The 24,109-nt window shown below is 43.3% G+C and overlaps 1 protein-coding gene and 1 long non-coding RNA gene across 2 annotated transcripts in view; both read right to left on the bottom strand.

Moving 5' to 3' along the window:
- LOC144542973 (uncharacterized) overlaps positions 1 to 24,109 on the bottom strand; it is a 59,071-nt gene extending 34,962 nt beyond the window's left edge. Inside the window, exon 1 of the long non-coding RNA XR_013507550.1 lies at positions 24,035 to 24,109. This is a non-coding gene — a long non-coding RNA (uncharacterized LOC144542973). The remainder of the gene's footprint in view (positions 1 to 24,034) is intronic.
- On the bottom strand, positions 16,814 to 17,266 carry LOC139919880 (transmembrane protein 100-like). The gene has a single exon (XM_071909747.2). The coding sequence runs from the start codon at positions 17,264 to 17,266 to the stop codon at positions 16,814 to 16,816; it is 453 nt and encodes a 150-aa protein (XP_071765848.1).

Here is a 24,109-nt window from a genome sequence, read left to right as displayed (position 1 = left end):
ATAGCACTTTGTTTTTTGTTTGTTAGGCCATTTAAAAGGCAACAGTAAACATGTTGTCCCCCGCAAATGATGCAGGCACTCCTTGGGCCAATCAGTAACAAGATGCTTCATCTCTCCAAGTTTCATAAAATCAGTGCAGTGGTGTAGCAGTTACGGCCCAGATGGAGCTGGAAATTATTACCTTTAATTGTATCGGCATCAGGCCAATTAGCATAATTTATGAAACTCCACAACACAGTGCCAAAATGCATCATCCCTCCAATTTTCATCAAAATCAGTCCAGTGGTATTTGAGTTTTGAGTTGAGAATTTTGACCTTTAATCACAGCGCCCTCATTAGGCCAATCAGTTTAATTTGTAAGCTCGTTTTGTGCCAATCAGACTTATTAGGGCTTTTCAAATTTAGAAATTCTGACCTTTAATGATATCATCCTCATCAGGCCAATCAGTGTCATTTTTTAAAATGCCAGGATACAGTGCCAAAGTGCGTCATCCTGCCAAGTTTTTTTCATAATTGATCCAGTAGAGTAGCAGTTACAGCACTTAAACATTTTATATTTTGACCTTTAATTATAGCGCCAACATCAGGCCAAATAGCATTATTTTAGAAAAGCTAGAACACAGTGCCAACATACATCATCCCGGTGTAGTGATGTAGCTGTTGGAAATTATGACCTTTAATTATAACGCCCCCATCAGGCCAAATAGGATAATTTTTTGAAAAAAAAAATTAAAACACAACACGTCATCCCTTTCATCCAAATCAGACCAGTGATGTCTGAGATGTCATGTTGGAGTTAAAAATGTTGACCTTTAATTGTCATTTTCTAAACTTTGGAACAGTGTGAAAATGCGTCATCTCTCCAAGTTTCATCAAAATAGGACCAGTTTTGTCTGAAATATCACTTGAGATCTCACGTTTGACAGATGAACGGATTAATAACCCCCCTCATGCATGTAAGCGTGTGTGTGTGTGTGTAAATGTATTGTGAGTGTGTGCCTTTTGTACCTGTGCCACAGCTACAGTCCATTCATAAGAACAGACCAGACACACACACACAGACACACACTCTGTTATGAATTCAGCCGGCGTAGCATGGAGGTCTACAGAGGCCAGAAAGATAGACTATGCTGTGCCAGGATGTGTGTGTATGTGTGTGTGCGTGCGCGCGTGTGTGTGTGTGTGTGTGTGTGTGTCCGACACAACAGATGCCAGCCACCAGATTCCGACCCCAGTGGCCTTGTGGGTAAGCTGTCATCTGCAGAGCACAGGTTGGAACTGGATATATGTCAGATAAAGGACAAAGGAGAGGAGGAGGAGAGGAGGAGAGGGGAGGAGAGGGGAGGAGAGGGGGAAAAGGAGAGAGGAAATGAGTAGAAACGAGGCAACGGCAGAGGAAGTGAGAGGAGAAAATGGAGAGGAGAGGAAAAGAAGAGGAAATGAGGAGGAGCAGAGAAAGAGGAGAGAAGAGAGGAGGAGACAAGAGGAAAAGAAGAGAGGACATGAGGAGAAACGAGAAAGGAGGCGAGGAGAGAGGAGAGTAAAAAAGGAGAAAGAGGAGAGAAGTGGAAAAGAAGAGAGGAAATCAGGAGGAAAGGAAGCAAGGCAAAGAGATGAGTGAAGGCAAGAGAAGAGGGGAGGAGAGGAGAAAGGAGGCATGGAAAGAGGAGAGTAAAACGAGAGGAGAGGAGAAGAGGAAAGAGAATAGGAGAGGAGAGGGAACAAGGAAAAGAGATGAGTGAAGGCAAAGGAGAGGGGAGGAGAGGAAAAGAAGAGGAAATGAGGAGAGAGGAAAGGAGAGGAGACGAGGGGCGAGTAAAAAGAGGAAAGGAGAAGAGGAGGAGATCAGAAACGAGGAAAAGAGATGAGTGAAAGCAAGAGGAGAGGGGAGGAGAGAAAAGGAGAAGAGAAAGGAGAGGGAATGAAGAGAAGAGATGGAGTGAAGGCAAGGAGAGGGGCGGAGAAGAGAAAGGAGAGGGAATGAGAAGAGATGCAGTGAAGGCAAGAGGAGAGGAAAAGAGGAGAGGGAATGAGAGAAGAGGGGGAGAAGGGGAGAGGAAAAGAAATGAGTGAAGGCAAGATAGAATAGAATCAGGGAAGAAAAAGTGAAGCGGAAGTGACCAAAAATTGAGGGAGAAAGGGAAGAGAAAGAGGAGATATTTTTTTCTGAATCAGAGGAAGATATAATGGGAAACGAGGAGGGGGAGAGAGAGAGAGAGAGAGAGAGAGAGAGGGAGAGAGACGTCTGGAAAAAATAGATTCTGTCTTCAGCCGTAGAAGGATCCATGGCAACCTTCCAGAGCGAACACTTACATCCCACTTCAGCCTTTATACAGAACTATAAACAGAGAGGCAGCAGATGGTCCGCACAGGCCGAATATGTGCTTTGAGGAGTTTTATTTCCTTCCACAGCATGGGACATAAGCAAATGACGTCACCGCCTCCATCACCATCATCATCACCATCATCATGAAGTGAAGCACGTGACCAGAAAGTTGCCAATTCAAATTCCAAAATGCAAAAATAAATGAGTAACACTTTCCACTACCTCAGCTACCGTTGAATTGAAGAAAAAAAAAAATCCTCCCACCAATTCTCTTACATTGTTAGATATCGTCAGTTATTTTGTGATGAAGATGAAGATGAACCCACTTTTCCCTCAGCTTGCCTCGTCTACTTCTACTTCAGTTAGTGATTTCCTACATTTCCCAGAATGCCTTTCAACAACCCCCCAGAGAACAAGTGTGAACTTGTTGCTTTCAGCCGTGGGTTAGACATGTAGGTGGAGAGAGCAAGACCAAGCTTTTAGATAAGAGCAGAAGAGCAAGAAAGTGAGGTTTTTTTTTACAGTCGAGAAAACAAAACCCAACATGTCTCGTGGCTGCAGTGCATTCTGGTCTCTCTCCTGCTCCTGTGGGTGGAGAAACTGGTCTCTCTCCTCTTCTACGATGGATTTCTCCCTGTATGATTGTTGAACGTCTCTCGGTGCAAAATGGCGGCTCTAGAAAGAAGCCCTCGCTCTTTGATTCTGAGGGACTGACACCAAAACCTGACGTTTACCGCTGATGTTTTAGATCGCTGAAACATTTTCTGCTATCAAACTCAACATTGGAGCTGCTGGAAATATCTCGACATGACGTTACATCGTCTACATTTGGCCAGTTATAGAAGAAAAATACACCACCAAACAACAACGGGCAGCAGGTGTGAATGTGTGGAAGTGACAGAGCGATGCTGAAAAAGAGCAAACATGCTCAGAAAAACCCCTGGGTAAATAAAGCTTAAGAAATCATCTTCCTCGTCATCATCTTCACTGCTGTTGTTTTGATGTCACTGACTCGACGTGTGAGTCAAACAAAGGCAAGTGTGAGATGGTTCATCTAAAAAACCCCGACACAGAAAGACAGAGTGCTTACACCATTAAAACCTTAGCGCTAACATTTTCCTTTGAAGGGAAAGCTTTGAAATTGAATATGCACTGCAGCTTCAAGATTTCCAAGATGAATACCAGGCGAGTGTCAAGCAGCACTCCGCTTTATGGCAGTTCCATCACCGGCGCGTGCTTCATGTGGATGTCGGAGCTACGGCTAATCCATTTTTAATTTGCTGCTTTCAGTGAGGCCATTTAAGAAATGACATTAAATAACACAGATATTGATTCTGCTGTGAGAGTTTTGACATTTCATCGAAGGAGAGCGGGCAGGCTTCCACCCCTGTGCATTTACACTTCATTTACACTGGAGGGAAGTCAACAGGGTACTAAAGAAAAGCGTAACAGCTGAGAGTACAGCGCGCACTGACATTTATGTTCAGGTGATGCACTTATCCAGAGCGACAAACAGTGAGTGCAACAGTAGAATAAACAGCAGTTCCCAGATGACCGAAATTGCAAAAGGTCAGTGCGATGGTGCACCTGTAATATTCCTGAGGCCGCAGCATGATCACGAAGGAGCAAAATACTAAAAAAAGAAATTAAATAAGAGCTAAGGAGAGAGATTGAAGTGATTTTCTTTTTCAGAAAGCAATTAGAGTGAGAGAGGGGAAATTATTCCACAGGGAGAGGACGGCATGAGGTCGGTAGTATTTAGAAGCTTTTATAAGCGTTCCTACCCGGGGCTACAGTAAGTGAAGGCTGACAGCGGACCGAGCCACATGATCTCACAACCACTGATACATAATTTAGTTGTTTTGTTACACTACAGTGGCTAGTGAAAAGAAGATCTAGAGCAAATACAAACTCCAAGAAATTAGGTCAGAGCTGTTAGTTAGTCAACCCCTTTATTGTAATTACTGTAAATGTCATCGTAAATTATTGTAGTAAAAAGGCAGTGCAGTGGTTTTGGTAAATAGGAATAACCATTAGGTGCGATAATGGCAATGTGGAACACCGTAAAAAAAAAAGAAAAAAAAAGAGTTTCTATATAGCCAGCAATATAAGTTCAAATTCAAGCTGCTCTGGAGGCAGAAATAATCTGATTGGTTGAGTTAAACCTCAGTGGGCGGAGCCAAAGAACCAGTTTTTCTGGCTAATAGTAGCGTTAGCCTGAAGCCCAGTGAAAAAGACAAGAGGTAAGAGAGGAGGAAGCTAATATTATGAGGCCTAGCGCTCTACTACTAACTGAAAAAATACAATCTATCCATACTAAGTTATCTAGGTTAGCTAGTTAGCTAGCTGACCTTCAAGTTCAAACTAGCCATACTAGACTATAGCTATCTAGGTAAGCTAGTTAGGTAGCTGCTGAGATTCCAACATCATGAATGCCATGGTGATGAATGAATGAAAAAACTAAAACATTGGTATTTATATTTTTTATTCATATTTTGACCAGAGTTCCTTTTATGCCATTCAAGTTTGCCAGTTAGCTAACTTGCGCTCTGAAAAACTCTTTGGCTCCGCCCACTGAGGTTTAAATCAACCAGTGAGATTATTTCTGGCTCCAGAAATATTTATCTAACTAAAACTCCAACCTGATATATTTGAATGGGCAGCTATAAAGCACAAACAATGGACGCGTTTCAGCAATAAGCCATCAACGCTGATGATGGCTTATTGCTGAAACGCGTCCGTCGTTTATGCTCTATAGCTGCCCATTCAAATATGACAAAAGGACATTAAGAGTGCTGGCTTTTCTTTCTTCACATAATGGGAACATGACAAAGGGTCCTATTTTCCCAGGGTCCCATATGTTCCCCAGTTCTAGGGTTAGGGTTAGGGTTAGGGACCTTCAAAATCAAATAAAATGATAACCATTGGTTTTGTTGTGTCTATATAGCTGTTTTGAAGCCTTGTTCCAATAAAAAAAACTAATATTTATGAAATATTTGAACTTGAAACGGGTCAAATTTGACCCGAACACAATAGGAGGGTTAATGTGTGTTAATAGAATATTGAACTGGGGAACATAGGACCCTGGGAACATAGGACCCTCCCCATTATTTCTTTTTAACCCAAAGAAATAATGTGTATTTTATCTCTACCTTCTTCTACTCTGTAACAAAAAATGATGTCCCTGACAAGAAACATACAATCTGACCTGGCACAAGAAAATGAGTCATGAATAATTGAGGTGTGATCATTCAGGTTTATGGAAGCTATCAGATAAAGCATCAATTATTGAGTGTGATGGTGCCGGTAAGAGATGGGCGCTGTTGACTTTTAGATAAGTGGCTCCTTTTTCTGAAGTGAGTCACAACATAGAGTAAAGAATGGAAGTGAGTATGTGTGTGTGTGTGTGTTTTTCTGTGTGTGTGTCACTCCACTACTCACTTTCATCTTAAGTAAAGAAAATCCCCACTATTTTTCTTTGCTCCTCTTATTTTTCTCATTTCTTCTCCTAGCACTTCTCTCTTACGTGATCATTTTAGGATCACAGGAACACTGTTAGGGCATTTTACCCCATGCTCACATGTGATCAACAAGTCACCAGAAGTCTCATTCATTTCCTACAGAGCTGAGCGACCAGGGAAACTCAGCCAACAAGCTTGTTGAGCGTCCACACATTGCCCCGGTCGCTCAGCTCTGTAGGAAATGAATGAGACGTCTGGTGACTTGTTGATCACGTCGCTCGCAGAAAAGTTGGCTGCAGCTGAACTTTTTACGGTCATCGGTCTACAGCCAATCCAATTTCCAAGCATCCTTGTTTCCCTTTCGATGCGATTTGGTTTCATGAACAACAGTTCTGCCTCAAAAAGACAAGAATGGACGAGAACTTGATTCCAGCCATTCAAAGCTTCCCAGTTCTCTATAACTTTTATTTGAAAGACTACAGGAATAAACATCTTTGGAGAACGGGTACATCCATTGTTGGAGTCGATGGTAAACTTGAAAGTCATTTAATTTCGTTTTTTTCTGTTCTTTTGATTAATGCTACATAATTAGCGCTTGCTAGCTTGCTATGTTAACTTTATAAAACAACATAACATTATCAAAGGCAATACCCAAACAGCAAAAAATACATAGTTTGCCTGATCAAAACTTTGCAGCTGCAGACCGCTACATAGATACAATCAGAGCGTCTGGCCCCGCCCACAATCGGTCAGAATAGAGCGACACATCATGCAAGTCGCTCTCAGTTATACTCCTTACTGTTGATAAAACTGGCGATCTGGGAATTTAAACTTATTCTACAGTTGAACTCGTTGTAAGTCACTTTTAATAAGAGCATCAGATAAATGCATAAAATGTAAAAATGTAAATGTAAGCGTGTGTGTGTGAGCATGCCAACTTGTGAATGTGTGTGTGTGCAGTTCTGTACATCTGTCTGGCCATCTGTGCCATGTGGGTGTGTGCGCTGAAGAAATAGCATCAATTGCAGGCAGTGACAGGCCCAAGCTGCACTGTAATTGAACTGTCCAGCGTGTGAGAGAGAGTGTGTGTGCATAATTGAACGGGCCAGTGTGTGTTTGTGCATGTGTGTGTGCTTGCATGTGTGTGTGAGTGTGTGTAATTGAACTGTCCAGAGGATTTTCACCGTAGCAGCCTGCAGTAGATGGTCATTGATTAGTGAGTCAGACAGAGCCAGCTGCTCTCTCCGGATACGCGCTGCCTTTTATTAGCTTCCTATACAGAAACGTAACACACACACACACGTAAAACACAGAGAGCGAGGGAGCGAGCGAGAGAGATAAAGAACCAAAGATGAGAACTGAATTGCTCTCCTGTCACTCACTGCTGATTCATCTGAAAGGGGAACAAACGCTCTCGGTTTGCTCACATCACACAGGCTCAAAAAAGATTTAGAGAAAGAGCATCGGAGTTCGCGCGAAACTCTGATGTCTATTAAAAATAACACAAGACGGTGACAGAAATGGAGAGAGAAAGATACACAGCAGCTCCAGTGACCTTAACACACTTCCACGCTGAGTCCAAATGTTTCGGGATAAATAGGAAAAAGGCAGCTAACACTTTGCGGGTGTTGAACCTCTTTCTACTCCTCATTAAGTGATGCGAAACCAAGCCGCACTCCTGATTCTCTCATCCCTGATGGCAGAGGAGAGAACATAATCAGTTAAATAAAGTCATTACTTGCAACACCTAACTAGCTCTTTCCAATTAAAAGTCAAATGCCACTCAGCCGCTATGCTTTCCTTTTTTTTCTCTCTTTTACTGCCTTTTACTGCCTCTTTACTATTTTGAGAAGTCTCTGAGAAAGGAAGTAAGATGAAGGGAGAGATAGAAGACAGAATGATTTCAAGAAAGAGATAAAGAGCAGCAGATTGATGCTTACAAACTAGAAACAGTTTCTTTATATATATATATTTATCCTGCTTCCTCCATGTCGACCCAAGTTTCCCATGGCAACAGTTTAGCATTTTATTTCCTTCTTCTCTACCCATACAAAGAATTTTAGTCATCTCTTCCCCTGCAGATATTCTAATAACTTTATAAATAACTTCAGAAAAAGATTTTACATTTTGGTTGGGTTTGTTTTTTTTCATTGAAGTATGAGACAGTTAGGAAGCATCGTTGTGCTAATGAGGCTTGCCAGTTGAGAAATAAAAGAAAGAAGAAACAGGAGAGAGAGAGAGAGAGAGAGAGAGAGAGAGAGAGAGAGAGAGAGAGAGAGAGAGAGAGAGAGAGAGAGAGAGAGAGAGAGAGTGAGAGTGTCATGCAACTGCAGATAAGTAACTCAATAGGAGGTAATGGGTAAGAGAGAGAGCTCAAATCTTTTCAATTTCCACCTCCACAAGTACTACCAGCAGGTGAAAATGGGATTCTACCAGTAAATCCACCTAAACCCAGGGGTGAAACAGGATTTAGGGGGAGCGGTACAGCAGGGGGGTTCGGGGTGGGGAGTCTGACACGGGACAGCAGGGGCGTCAAACCGTGAGCCACGGAGGGCAGAGAGTCTGACAGGTTTTTATTCCAACCAAGGCCTACAGCAGGTGATTTCACTGATTGATACCTTCAGCCAGAGAGGAGGAACTAATCAGTGAAATCACCTGGTATAATGTTTTGTTGGAAAGTGAACCTGCAGACTCTCAACCTTCCATGACACATGGGCTGTATTCTTGTGTTTTCCATAATATCTAACCGCCAAAGCACTTTGCATTTCTGGGTACATGGTTTGCATCAGCGGTAAACGTCAGGTTTTGGTGTCAGTCCCTCAGAATCAAAGAGCGAGGGCTTCTTTCTAGAGCCGCCATTTTGCACCAAGAGACGTCCAACAATCATACAGGGAGATCGACTCACAGCTCAGAGCGGTTCAGCTGCCTCTTCACACTTGGCTACAGAAATATTGCATTGCTGTTGGTCTGCATTTTATAGACAACTTCGACCTGTTCTGGTGGCAGAACAAAGACGGTCTGCATCCTAACCACAAGGGCACAAAGCTTCTGGTCAGGAACTTTGAAGACATTTGCCTGAGGGATGGAAACTGAGCCACTGCAGACCCTCATGTTAGTGATGGCCCCATGTCTGTTTTCTCCCCACACCATGTGCCTACTGCTGTGCAAATACCCACTGAACCACTCATTTCCTTCCATAGAACTGAAAGCACAAGCTCATCGGGGTTTCCCACCTTACCAGCCATTCCTTTCCTTTTGCCTAATGTTAAAAAGTCTGTCACACTCACTGACTTTTCTTCCTCTTTCCCCCAAAGTCTACGGCCGCTCTCTCTCTCTCCACTATATTAACGCCTAGTTCTACCTGGGCTCTCGACCAATGAGCATTCGTGATCGCCGCACATGGCTCTACCCATCAGCTGCGGCTTGCCTGGTGAAGCGTTAAGACCGTTGTCGTACATTTCTTAACTCCAAGATATGAGTGTGTAGCAAAAATAAAGAGTTCACGAATCACATTGGCTTCAAGGCTTAATACTTACCTACAGATTGCCCTAGTGTTGATTGGTGTTTGTTTTTACTATGGGCTCCTTTTTTTTTTTTACTATGTATGGATGTACAGTATGTATGCATTCATGTTTGTGTGTACAACATTGTATTTTGCCCTTTGGTTTTACTTTCTGCAAATAAATTGCCCCTTGGGGAAATGAATAAAGACTGAACGCATGTGGCGCAGTCACACAGATTTGCACACACACACACACACACACACACACATAGACACACAAGCTCTAGCCTCATTTCTTAGAGTCTATCATGTACTCATCTTATCTGAGTAGTTCCTTTGTGCTTGTGCACATGCATGCGTGAGTGTGTAATTATGTGATATTTTACCATCTGCCTTACCAGGAGTTTGCTTTGAAAATGGGAAGGCGAGGGAAATGCGTAACTTTTCCAGTGAGAATACTTGATTTTTTTCACGTGTGGTTTCACATTAAGCAGCTAAATTGAAAGTAGAGGGAGCAGAAGGATGGAAGGCAGAGAGGAAGAGAGATGTGTCGACAGATCTGGAGAACATGTGAGGTGACTTCACACCATGATAATTACCAACCTTTGACACTGGACCTGCCAGGCATGAGTAGCAGCTAAGCAGAAGGAATCCATGCCTGGCTAATTAGCAGAACGCGCTAATGAGATGATTTGTCCGTGACAGTGACTTTAACCACAGGAGGGAAAATGAGTTTAATGAAAAAATGAGGGGGGGGGGGGGGGGGGGGATGGTAGAATAGAGAGTGATATTTAAATGTTACTTAAACTAATTACTAAAGCTTTGCCCTCTAGTCTGCTTGACCACAGGTGGAAATTATGTGGAACTGTAAGTAGGGCACTGAGTGTAATTATTTAGCCTAAATCAATGAGGAAGAACAAACAGGCAATCTCTCTTTCTCTCTCCAGAGAAAAAATCTCTCTCTCTCTCTCACTCTTTTCCTTGGCCTTTTAATGATTGTATCTTTTTGGGCTAAGTAAAGTTTCACTGAAACCCAGTGAAAAAGACAAGAGGTAATGAGGAAGCTAATATTATGAAGCCTGTCGCTCTACTACCAACTGAAAAAATACAATCTATCCATACTAAGTTATCTAGGTTAGCTAGTTAGCCTAGCTGACCTTCCATGTTCAAACTGGCCATACTAGCCTATAGCTATCTAGGTAAGCTAGTTAGCTAGCTGCTGAGCTTCATGAATGAGATGGACATGAATGAATTAAAAAATGTCATTGCCATTTAGATTTTTATTTATATTTTGACCAGAGTTCCTTCTTTGCCATTAAAATTTGCCAGTTCGCTAACTTGTGTTCCAAAACACTGTGGCTCTTTGGCTCCGCCCACTGAAGTTTAACTCAACCAATGAGATTATTTCTGCCTCAGGCTACGACTCCGATAAATGTTTGTACAATTAAAACTCCAATCTGCTATCTTTTTGCTCTAGGCTAGTTCCCATCTCTAAATCCTTGCTTCCTTATATCCCATTTTTTATTAATAGCATATGATAAGTTATATTTAGAGACAAGAAGATACTGGTATGGAGTTTTTATACACAAAGTTATCACTATTTAGAAACCAAAGTAAATCAATAATGCATATTCATACAGTAACTGTTAATTTGCCCGTATAGATACAAGTGGTAGCTGCAATTCGGTGTCATTAATCGGCTATATCTACATTTGATCTAATTCCGATCTGTTGCTGTCAACTAACCAGTAATTACAGTGTAATTTGTGAGTTGCAATTTAGGTTGCCCCACACCTGCTCCCCACCAGCAGACCACCACCCTCGCCGTCTTTCTCTCCTGCTTTCAACAGCCTGGGCTATTTTTAGCTCCGTCCAGAGGGAGAGAGAGAGAAGATGACACAATCCTTTATAGATATGTGAGGGTGGATGTAGAGAAAACGTGGAGGAAGAGGAGAAAAGGCGAGTGCGTTCAGGATGGGTGCTCATTTGAATATTCATAGAAATCTTCACAGCTGTGTTCACAAAGCTGCTGAGATGACGATGAGCACGGCTGCATTTGTGGGAATCAATAGAGGCCTGCACCGCTGAGTGTTTGGATTAGTCCACAATTAGTTGGACATGCTAATGAGAGGTTATGTGGGAAAAGCCAGCGTGATGGAGGAGTGACAACAAAACCAGTTACAATCGCCTAGGTGGTGGTACAGTCAGTGTTCAAAATATTGTTCTCTAAAGTGTCATTTCCAGGCTTTCAGATTATATTCGTTTCCATGTGGGGTTTTTTTAGTAGCGAAAATGACTTGGATTTTTAAATCCCATTTGCCAATTGTTCTGCTCTTAAAATGGGTGAAATAATAGAAATAGAAATGACTGAGTTATTACATATTTTAACACCTTACTGAATTTTTAAAAATATTTTCCTTACAGCCATGGTGTGGATGTTGCGTTATCATCGCTTCACAAAGCCTCGAAATGCTGGAATGCTAAGCTAAGTATGGCTAGCCATTTTTTTTTTCAGAATTCATCTCAACAAATAAAGAAATGCATAACAAAGGAACTCTTGAAAGTAGAAATAGTCAATATTATCATTGGATGCAGTTAAAGGCAATGTTTTTACACCCCTTTTCATTTTCACATTAGACTAAATGAGGGTAGGATTTGGGCTGAAAAATGATGTCACGCTCGAGAGGACTATAGGCGGCCTTTCAGGTGATGTAACAAACCGTCTGGCGGCCATATTGGAGGTCCCCTCTTGGGGAACAGTGGCTGTGAATGGCTGATTGCATTTCTCAACATACAACTTGTCCGTCTCAACAGAATAGGGCTGGCTAATGGCTAATATCTGTGCTGTTTTTGACTGGGAGATGATAATTTTGCCACTTGTACATCAGATAGACTTGTGTTTAGATAATGTCAGCTTGTTAGCTAGCTAACCATAGTATGTGATCAGCTAACCATTACTGTTTAACACATCTGATTTGAGCGCTAACGTATCTAGTAAAAGTGAGCATTAGCATTAGTGGTGGCTGGTCACTCGCATGTTACCATCAATGTCTTTGCTAAATAAGTCTGCTGGCTATTTACCTAGCTAAGAGTTTGTTCAGGTCAAATATACCGTATCGGACCATTCACTTTTACCTATAACATTAATTGGCCTGCACCCACACCACAACAATCTTTTTCAGTTAGGCTATCTCTCTTTTTCTACTCCGGTTATATATTTAGCCATTATTTGCACAGAGCCAGTGCTCTACTGGACCTCCATGACAACAGTTGTGGTCGCTAGGAGATGTGTGACGCAACTGCTTCTATACTATAAAATGAGTGAAAAGGTCAGCGAAGAAGAGGTGATAATGGTTCAATCTTTCCTTTTGTTGTCACTCTTCCAACATGGTGGCATGTCCCTCAATGGCGCCATTGTTAACGACTCTCTAAACGTTCCATAAAAGTCTTCTGTAATGACACTATAATGACTCACTTTCCCAGCATGGTGAAAAGAAACTCTTTGCAAACTGACAGCAATAATAATCATACGGCTTGTTTCCAAAATCACATTTTGCATTTAATTCAGTGCTTGCAAATAGGCTTCTATCAACTTACAGTAAACAGCAAAAATGTACAATCTTACGGACATTTAAGAGAGACAGAAAAATAAACAACTCGACAAATATATTTGGTATTTCTGGTCATTTATGAAAGGAGCTGTATCAAAGTGTGAGTCAAGGTAATTTCATGCATACCATTAACACCCAAAGTGACTTGACTGAAATAAATGGAAACATCTCTGCTTCTCTTGGGCTACTCTATTACTGGCACTGGTACTGCTGCACAGCTTACAGTAACTGCACCTATTACAGAGGAATATCGACGTCGCAAGTAAAAGGCACTGAAAGAAAAGCTGGGCCATGCCAACAAACTGAAAGCTAGTTGATCACAACCACTTGGACAACTGAATAGTTTCATTCCAAAACTATATATATCCGTTTTGGGGGGAAAAAAATACATGTCAAATTAATCAGTCAATATTAAAAAACAACAACGGATCATTAAATACTTAAAAATGTAACTATTCTGTAAGCAAGGGATGACTCATAATCGTAACCCATAATGTGCTTTACTGTATTTATCCAAATGGCGGATATCTCATTTTGGAATGAAACAATTTCAATTTATACTCATAGCAACAGACGTGAAATCATTACGACGAAGAGAACTGTAATTAGATCAGCTGAGACAGAAATAAATAGTTGTCTGACACAGTCAACTCCCTCAAAGAGATAGATATGTCTTCTGTCTAGTGAAAATAGATTATACATAAATAGTCTTTACAGTCTATACAAAGATGCTCATAAGACATTTACTGTAAACACGGTATACATTCAGAAATGTGGCTACTTTCTTGGTTAGACACAGTACCTATAATTTATGATATGTCGTTTAGGATAATATTCAGTATTTAAGAGGGAGTATGTATGCAGTTTAATGGATACATTACTGTGACGGATTATCTTAGATCAGCTCAGGTTTTATGAACAAATCAAGTAAGCACCGCATGAAACTGGAAAATCGGCATGGAGAAGGAGGGAGGGAAAAACGGGAAAAATTAAACGGTCCAAGGGTGGTCTTTATGACACACACACACACACACACACACACACACACACAAACACAAGCACACACTTCCACAGCTGTTGCTCCACATGATAACTGTAGTGATCGGGCTTTAAATTTCTAAAATGAAAAATAAATGAACTAACAAAAACTAACTAGACCACATCTGATTCCCACTGACATTTCATCAGATAACGATCAAAAAGTCAGCAATCAAACACAATAACATCGCTACAGCTGACAGGAAACTGCTGGGTCTTCCTCGAATCCTCAACCCCCTGTTGCTAAGGACCATGGTACATGTAGTTCCCCCATGAATTAAATTAAATTACACTACTATAGCCATTGTAGTCCTACTTTATTCTCCTGTATGCTCACTGAATTACTGCTACATCTTGGCTCCGTCCTGTTGCAATTTACAAGGAACGGTCTGGTAGCTAGTTAGTTGAGAGACACTTCTGAGTTAGAGTAATTTGGTCCTACTGTTTGAGTTATTTCCAGTGCTAATGCAAGATAGACGCAGGAGAAATGCATTAAGGAGGGCTTCTACAATGGCTACCGCTGTACATCAGGTGTTAAAAAGCAAACTCGATCCATGAGGAAAGATCTGGTTAAATCTGCACCCTGGGAAAAGTTTACTTAACGTCCATTTTTCACATCCAGTTTATAAACAATCCTTCCCTGGAGAGCCGGAGAAAAATGAGAACGGAGGGGAGAAGGAAGAGAAGGAGGAGAAGGTTTGACAAATGTCCATCAGCATCGGCTCTGTTGGGTTCAGCAGGAGGCGAGGAGCAGAGGGATGGAGGAGGGGAATAGCTTTGCTGTAGAGGATCGATAGCGAAGGAAGAGACAGACATACACTTTTTCTTTGTCGGTCTGCTTGGAACGGGATTCCCTCGCCGTTTGTCATTTATCGCCGCGGTCAAACGATGCCCCGGTCATCCATGACACGTGCAAGAGCCAAGGGGAACGGCTTTTCATCTGTCGCCCCACAGAGTCTGCTCTCTCTGGGGCTGCAGGGACTGAAAGTGCAGCCCACTCGCTCCAAAGCTTCATACTTCACAGACTGGTGGTTTATATTGATCCACTTTAACTCTTGATGGATGGTTTACCTTGGTGGGGGGGAAGGTGGAGTGTTGACCTTTGTGTCTGGTACCACAAAGAGGAGATGTTGACAGAAAAATAAAGAACACGAAAGGGAGACTGTGTGTGTGTATATAATTCTTTAAAGACCCCATGAAGTGGCACAGAGAGCGTGATTTGCTTCCATGTATTGATGTATTTCCGATGAAACAAAGTTAGGACGGGAAACACCAGCGGGAGGGGGTTATTTGAATATTAATGAGATATGTAGGAAGTCAAACCCGCTCAGATCAAACATGGACAGCAGTCTACACTCCGTCGCCCCGTCTGGGAAGCCAAAAACACACCTTTGTCTGTCCATGTTGCTAGCTGAACTGAAAAAAACAGGTGGGGGAATAATCCCAACGGTTATCAAAATTTCATTGGATGAAAATTTTGTATCCGCCCTTGAGTGCAGGATGAGTCATCAACAGAAATGTGCTGTTTACTAGAAAGAGACGGTCTGCTCATTTTGATATAAAATTTCTAGAAATCAAAATTTTTTACTTTTCTTTTGGCTTGTATTGGTGAATAGGTGTACAGCAACATTGGCAAAAAGGTAAAATTAAGTTCTTTTTCAGTTCATGGGGTCTTTAAGCCTTATTTACCACAGGACAATTTGCTGTGCATACACACTTTTTTCTCCCATGCCCTGCTTCACTTTCAGATACAAACTTTCACACCGGAGAGCTGCCCAGTGCAACCTGTCTTCTACTTTTGCCTAATGAGCAGCTCCACTGGAGCAGTTGGTGTGAGTCACTAACTTGCTAACAGGCACCAAAAGAGTGGTTGCTTACGGAGGGGAAAGCATGTTTCATTCACTTCTCCTTGCCAGATTTACTCAGCCAGGTTTCAAACCGGCAACCTTTTGGTCATGAGCTTCTCTAACCTTTAGGCTACTGTTTCCCTCGGTATGAAACAGTGTACGAATATTGTCTCTGTAAAAAAAAAAAACTGCACACACAAACTCGCACAAACACACACACCACAAGTTTGACTTTTCCAGTTTCTGTCAGACTTTGATTGAGGCTGATCCAGATGGTGCTTGGCAGGACATCAGTCAAGCAGACATCTGTCCATCGTAACACATCTAGCCCCAAACAGGCACACCTCGACTGGGAGGGTCCAATCTGTCCTGGCCGCTGGGCTCTGTCAATCAAATCTGGTGTTAAATAAGTCACATATACTGTATTCTGCTACAAGTCCCATTTCCCAGGTCCTGAGGAGCCTCTCTCTCATCCATTTCCCTGATGCAAAGAGGCCAGTAATGGAGATATATGATCTATTCAAGTCCCCTGGGTTCCCCGCTCCACCAGATCTCCATCAGGCAAATCCATAGTTACCGTATGGAAAGATTAAGACGAGAGAGGAGGGTTGGAGTCTCTCTCAACATAGGGAATTTTTAGTGTGACGTTTCTTTCCCCTCTTCATCTCCTTAGGATGTCTAAATGATGGCTATGATGAACTGACATTTCAGGTATCCACTTGATTCCTCCTGCTTAGGTCTGAATACGCATCTGTCTGCTTCTCCCTCAATCAACACCATCACAAAGTTCCCATCGGACCAAAATATGACGGCATTGCTTCATCGATCCATCTCTTCTCCCCTCTCCATCCCTCCATCCTAGTGCAGAGAAGAAAAGTTTGTTCATCCACACTCCTCATCCTTCTCATTAAGTTCTCTCCGGTCTTTCTGCGTATCAGTCGACCCCCTCCGTCTCGAAGCGCCCCGTCCCGACTCAGAGGGAAGCGCCTGTACTGTGTGTCCACCCCTCCGTCCCGCCCACCGCTCTGTCACAAAGTGCCCTGTTCGGAGCTGAAGAACCCCCCCTCCTTCTTCTTCCTCCTCCTCAGTCTGTGGGCCCTCCAGCACACGGCGGCCACCAGCAGCATCACCACGCCGACGCACAGCAGCGCCACCGACACCACCTTGGTCTGGGGCAGCGTGTTGAAGGTGAACGTCACCCCGGTGCCCGCCACCCCGATCACCAGCGAGATCACGCCGAACGGGAACACGCAGCGGTACCAGGACTTCTCCGTGCCGCCCGTGGCCTGGGCCAGGCGCTCCAGCGTGGGGAGCGTCTCGGGGGGTTTCGCCGGGTCTCTTCCCACGCCTCCTTCTCCATTCAAGCCCTGGTTCTGGTTCTCAGAGTCCTGGGGCAAGGTGTTGCTCTCGCTGCCGTTGCCGCAGTCCAGATCCGGGTGAAGTACCGGGGCAGGGGGCTGGCGGCCTGAGGAGCAGCCCATCTCCGAGCCGCTGTCCTGGGCTAACGAGGCGAGAAAGGCGGCCCGGTCCTCTTGGCGGGCGTCTGCTGTCTTCTACAGCTGCTTGTGACGCTGCGGGGGATTCCTCTGAAGCTGCTGCTGGTGCTGCCGCCACCTGTGAGGTTGCTATTGTTGTTGCTGTCAACAGTAGCCAGCATGTGCCTGCAGTTGGAGAGACAGAGAAGAACGTCTAAAAATCCGGAGTAGGAGGTGTAGCAAAAAAATACAGCATGAGCATGAGACGTGGCGTGAGATTGGGAGGGAGGAACAACGGAAAGAAACGACGAACAGAGCAGCACTTGAGCTGAGCCACAGAATGACACAGTCATAGAGAAAAAGCGGAAGATTAAAGAGAGAATACAAGCCAAAAGACAGAAATACATTATTATTGTATGAATCTTTAGCCTCAAAGACCATCTCCAAAGAGGATGCACTCACCCTGTCGTCTCAGCGTCTGTCAGTGTGTGAATGAATGCAGCGCAGCCTCCTTCCCCAGGCTGCTCCCAGCAGCAGCAGCAGCAGCGCGGTGTGTGTTGTGATGCCGACGTCCGCGGACTATATAAACACAGAGATGAGGAGGCGGGGCCAATAGGAAGCGGTAGGCGGGATGCAGGATTCTGATTGGCTCCTTCGGCAGAGCGACTTCATGGGAGATGGGGCAGGGAGGGGCGCTGGGGGTGAAGTTAACTGTTCGGTGGCCTCATTCTGAGATTTCAATTCATTGTTGAGGCGCGACGAGGAATCTGACACGACTTCGTCTGCTGTAGGCTGCTGAATCAAAATAACGCTCTGCTGGTTCATCTTGCAAAGGCAAAGATGATGAAATGAGACATAGATGGCGTTCAAACACAAACTAGAACAGGCATCAATATTGTTCTCAATCGCTCTCTCTCGCTCGCTCAGACACACACAAACGTGTGTCAGTGTGTCATAACACGCTATCAACATTGTTATACTGTTTTGGGTGTACACGCACACAATCACACACTATTTATGTGCATACTGTGTGTCTCTGTCTCCATGTCTCGCTCTCCATATTTCACAGTTGCTGTCACACACTACACACTACTATTGTCGCCTTTGGGTGAAAACCTTGTATCTCCAAAATGTCACCTTTTCAGAAGCAGGAAATAAGACAAACAGCCTTGTTTTTAGCTGGACCACAATGCATTCTTCAATGGGGTTTTGAACAGTTGCTGAATTTTCTCATGCATGTAATCCTGACTACATGAAATTGCCAAAATTGGAGTTACGGGGTTTTCACATGACAACAGCGATATGTAGCGATATGTCAGTATGAGCAAACACATGCACACATATTAAAAAAAAACTCTCAGGCTCCCCCGCCTCCTCTCTCTCTTCCCCTCTTCGTGTGCGTCATACGTGTTCCCCAACACAAAGCCGTCGAGTTAGCGTGTCGGTTGTCACGGTCGTCTCCCCGTCACATTCACCCCAAACACATCCCCCTGTTCATGCTCTGCTTTCTCCTCTCAGACAATGACAGGGAGACACATGAGCCGGCCCCCGTGCATCCCAGGGGACGGCTCATATCACCAGTCACAGGGCAGACAGTGTGTGTGAGTGTGTGTGTGTGTGTGTGTGTGTGTGTGTGTGTGTGTACCTGTGTTGATCCATATACTCCATAATTCGCCTTGAAGCAGTGAAATTTATCTATCACAGGATCTGCTGTAACTATCTCTTGCTGCTATTTGGCAGATTTTTCAGAGGCAGAGCTGCTGGAGGCAGAGATAACCTGATTGGTTGAGTTAAACCTCAATGGGCGGAGCCATAGAACCACAGTTTTTCTGGCTAAGTAAGCCCAATGAAAAAGATGTAAGAGAGGTAAAGACGTAAAAGAGGTAAGAGAGAAGGAAGCTAATATTATGAAGCCTAGCGCTCTGCTACTAACTGAAAAAATACAATCTATCCATACATCTAACCCTAACCCTAGTTATCTAGGTTAGCTAGTTAGCTAGCTGACCTTCATGTTCAAACTAGCCATACTAGCCTATAGCTATCTAGGTAAGCTAGTTAGCTAGCTGCTGACCTTCAACATCATGAATGTCATGGACATGAATGAATGAAACATTGCCATTTATATTTTATTATTCATTTATATTATTTGCCATTCAAGTTTGCCAGTCTAGAGTTGGCAGTTGATGTCATTCATATCAATAATATATATTTGCTATACCAATCACATTACATGATTTCTGGGTAATGAAATCCTTAAAGCTGTAGTAATTAAAGTGCAGCTTTAATCTGTGCCAGTTTAAATCTACAATATGCAACTTCTCGTCTTGAGGCAGTAAGTTTATTGTTAGCCAAAGCCACAGTGGAGCCTTGATACGGCTTGAATGAGAGCGCCTGATACTATGAAGCAAAGGCTGAAAAAACACTGCTATTCTGGAGACGTAATCACTCGGTAAAGCAATGAGATTGATCGTGACATTGTGCTGTTACCTTGGCATACCAATAAAGGCGTGTGTGTGTGTGTGTGTGTGTGTGTGTAGCGCTGGCTGGTGTGTGCGTGTGTCCATTTGTGTAAGAAGGTCATTCTAATAACAGATAGCAGCCGTTAGTAATGGATGGTGCGAGTGCATCAGCACACACACAGCGAGAAAAAATACAGCGGTAGGGATGGAAGGAGGAATGAGGGAGGGCAAAAGACGAAAAGGAGAAGTGAGCAGAAGAGGAGGAAGAGGAGGAGGAGGAGGAAGAGAGAGCTATAGAAAGATCCCACACATTACCCATTTGTGTTTCACTGCTCAGTAACAAAGAGGAGCTTTGTTCCTAAGATACACATGCACAAAAACACATACCCACACACACGCACCCGCCTACTGTACATATACACACAACACACACACACACACACACACACCATGCATATACATACAGACAGATAAACACACACACAGATTTGCTTCTGGGTCGGAGGAGCTGTTGATGGTGAAAAGAACCAAGAGAAAACATCTTTCTGAAAACCAATCAACCCAGGAAGTTGGCAATTGTGGGAGAAATGTGGTTTGTGTATGTGCGTGTGTGTGTGTGTGTGTGTGTGTGTGTGTGTGTGTGTGTGTGTGTGCATGAATTGCATATTTTGTGGTCTCAAAACATTTCATGGAATCTGTACCTGGACTTAAAAATACTGAAAATCTTCTTTTTAAAGCTTTGATTTGTGAAACATTTCGTCCTTGTAGAGCGACCTGAGCTGAACTGATTCACCAGTCAGACTACACAGACAGAACGTCCTGTTCAGTGGATGTCATGGACTCTCTACTGCCTGCCTGCCTGTATTATATATCATAAACAAGATAGGAAACTAACTACTGGTCAGACTGGAAGATGGATTCCAAAACACACCTGCCACTGTCACTGTTTAACCAGCCAAATTTGAAAATGAAAAAAACAGTCCTACAGCGCATGGTGACATACAGACCTAATTAATTATCAATTTACTTTAATGTGATCCACACACTATCGCAGTGGTTCTCAACGTGGGGTCTGGGGACCACCAGGGGTCCTTGAGGGGGTTCCAGGGGGTCCCCAGCAAATTGATCAATTGTTAAACTTCACCATTATTTCATTTACAAGAAGTTAAAACAATTAGAGAATGCAGAAGAATGACTGTTTTGATCATAGTTTCTCTGTTATCTCTCTACCTGCAATACAGATAGTCTTGGAATTCTGGACAAAATTGTATGTAGCAATAAAAATACTCTCAGATTTGGGTTTGAGAGACAAAATCTCATCAAACGGGGGTCCGTGGCCCTAATGTGGACTACATAAGGGGTCCTTGATATGAAAAAGGTGGAGAATAACTGCACTGCACATCGGATATCTTTTGTCAATCAATTTTTACATACAAAATACACACATTCTAATGAAATACATTTCTCTCTGCCAGTACTTTACAATATATTTTTCACATATTTAAAGCTGCACTAGGCAACTTTGCATGTTGGCAGCTCCAAATGGCATCCAAGAGGTGACTGTTTCAAGAATATGAACTTCAATACCCAGAAGACATGACATCGTTAACTGTTTACCAACCCAGCCGGTCTGTGATGCTTTATACCAGAGGAAACCAAAGAGATGAGCTCACTGCTGATTAGGAGACAGTTTGGATTTCACTCATAAGTTTCAATTAGTCACTTTCTGTGGGTGGATGACAGCAGAATTTAATTTGGGAGAATCTACAGGGTCTCAGTTAGTGATGATGTGATGCTCTTCTCCACTGCAGTCCCACTTTGTGATTTAAGCTGATTAGACGGCTGCATTTTTACATAAAAATCAGTCTGTGTGTTTGTGTGCGTTTACACTGTTGTGTGTCGCCTGTTTGTGCCCAGTCCCTCGTCCATGCCTCTCCTCTGCTGGGAACAAACCAGCATATGTCTCCGGTGGAACCAAATCGTCCATCACCACATGAAAAGCCGTACCTGAGACGGGTCCTGTGTGGCGCCCGTTGGACCGACAGGAAGCCGGCAGGATTTTCAAGAGGGCGAAGCGGCGCGGCGGCGGCGGAGCTGCTGAGACAGGCTTTGGCAGGTTGACTGTCGCCTCGAGGTTCCTCCTGTCAAGCCCATCTGGCGGGCCACCGGTGCCAATTCGTGCCCCGTCAGCCTCGCCTATACTGTCACCCACCCACATCCACACAAACACCTTCGTGATGTAACCTGCGCTCCCCCCTCCCGTCCCGTCCCTCTCAGTTCGTGTAAACACCTGCTGCTCAGCGTGAGCTTTGTTTTGTGTTACTGAGTCTTGATTATCGCCTACAGCGCTCATGTTTGCACCCGCAATGGACATAATTTGGCAATAACAATTTTTAAATAACATAAGGCCAGTGCCGGGGGAAGTTAGTTATTAAAGGAAGTTGTTTTTTTTACTTCATTACCTTGAAAACGAACTAGTTACTGCGTTACCCACACTGTAGCAGTGCAACTTGTGCTGCCAAGTGTGTTGTCGATCACTGTTTAAAATGCAAGCAGACTCCGACTGCAGCATGTTGTCTGCATGAGCTGCTGTGGGACTTTTTTCTACGTTTTGAAAAGAATGTACGCTAAAAATGAAACAATATGAAAGACAAATTAAAGTAACACCATTCTAATTCTAAAAAAAAAAAAATAACTTACTACAAGAATTGGAAAAACACATTAGACAAAAAAGTAATCAGAGTACTCACAAATTACAAAGTAATAAACTTACAAAGTAACGCAGTCTCCCGACACTGCATAAGACAACATTGAAATAAAAATCTATGACAATCTGCCCCCCACCCCCACCCCCCAGCACACACTTGTTGTGAAATGGATCAGACCAGGCAATCGAACACAGATTAGTATAGATAGGCCTAAATCAGAATTAATTAATTACAAGTTTGTTTAAATTAAACAGTTTCCAGAGTTTGGAGTCAAGATTGCAACAGGAGTCGACTCTAATTCCGTTTATTAGTAGAATCGATTCTCAAAATCAACGTGATGGAATCGACTTTTAGAGTCGACTCTCCATCCTCACTGATAGGTCTTTACTGGGAAAAATCTGTTTTTGCACTTCTGGTTTGTTTGCAATAAACAGAAGAAGAAGAACTGGGTAGTTAGCATGAGCAGCGATAGCCACCATGGCTGAACAGACAAAGAGAAGAGAAACTCAAACTGCAGCAACAGAAAATCCAAGCTCCGCCCACACTGTTTGATTGACAGGTGATCTGTGGGAAGTGCAGCGCAGAAACACCACAGTGATGAGCGCTCGCTTAGTGACAAAGATGGGGACAAAATAATAACAAAAAAAAATATCTCAAGGATTACACTTAAAACTTTATTTGTATTTATCCACCTCATATTATTCTATTGTCGCCGCCTGCACACACAAGGGAACAATGATTCTTTTAAGTTTCCATCCTTCAATTTGTGAGGTGAAGTTTCCCTCCACCTCCGCAAAACACGTCACTAACCCAGCTCTCCCTGCATCCCTTTGTCATATCACAACTCCAACACTTAACATTCAGGCTGAGTTTTACTTGCGCAACACAAATGATACAAATGATTAAAAAAAAAATGGAACAAGACAGAATAAATACAAACTGTGTGGGTGAGGCAAAGAAACCCCAGGAGGCTTCTATAAAAGATAATCAGACATAAATAAACTCGGCACAGGAACAAAATTCATACTCAAAACTCAACCCAGGGAAGGCTGGCACACGGAGAACAGAAATGCACACGAGTAGCAGAAGAAAAGTAAATGAAAATAACCCTCATGCAAGGAAAGTGAGTATATTTTAACAGGGAGGGTGAGTGTGTCTGTGTGTGTGTGTGTGTGTGTGTTTAAAGAGAGAGAGAGAGATGAGAATGATGAGTGTTGCGTTAATTAGGAAAAATGAGCTGAAGTCTATATTTGAAGCTGGTGAGAGCTGCAGCTTAATTAGCGATGTCAGTGGAACGTGTTTCTGCAGAATCAGCTGGTCAAGTCAGCCGTCATATGTAACATCTATAAGTGCCGCCGCCCACACACTCCTCCTCCTCCTCCTCCTCCTCCTCCCCCTCCTCCTCCTCCTCCTCCACAGTAGGCCTCGTTAACCTGTAATACGTTTAAAATGGAACTGAGAACAATCTGTAAGCGCTGGAAACCACTTTTACCGCTTCCTACGCTCTCAGCAACACACCTTGAATACAGGACAGACCGGGATTACAGCACTAAAACCTCAGAGGGACACTCCAAGTTTTTGGGAGTTTGGCCCGTTGGTCAACTGACCTGTTAAGTGATGAGAACACAGACACCAAAATCACCCATGTGTCCCCGGTAGATCGTTGGCTCTGGTGCTCCATG

The sequence above is a fragment of the Centroberyx gerrardi genome, chromosome 20 (genome assembly GCF_048128805.1).
Source record: "Centroberyx gerrardi isolate f3 chromosome 20, fCenGer3.hap1.cur.20231027, whole genome shotgun sequence".
In the NCBI taxonomy this organism is placed as follows: domain Eukaryota; kingdom Metazoa; phylum Chordata; class Actinopteri; order Beryciformes; family Berycidae; genus Centroberyx; species Centroberyx gerrardi.
This window is presented reverse-complemented; position numbering and strand designations above follow the sequence as displayed.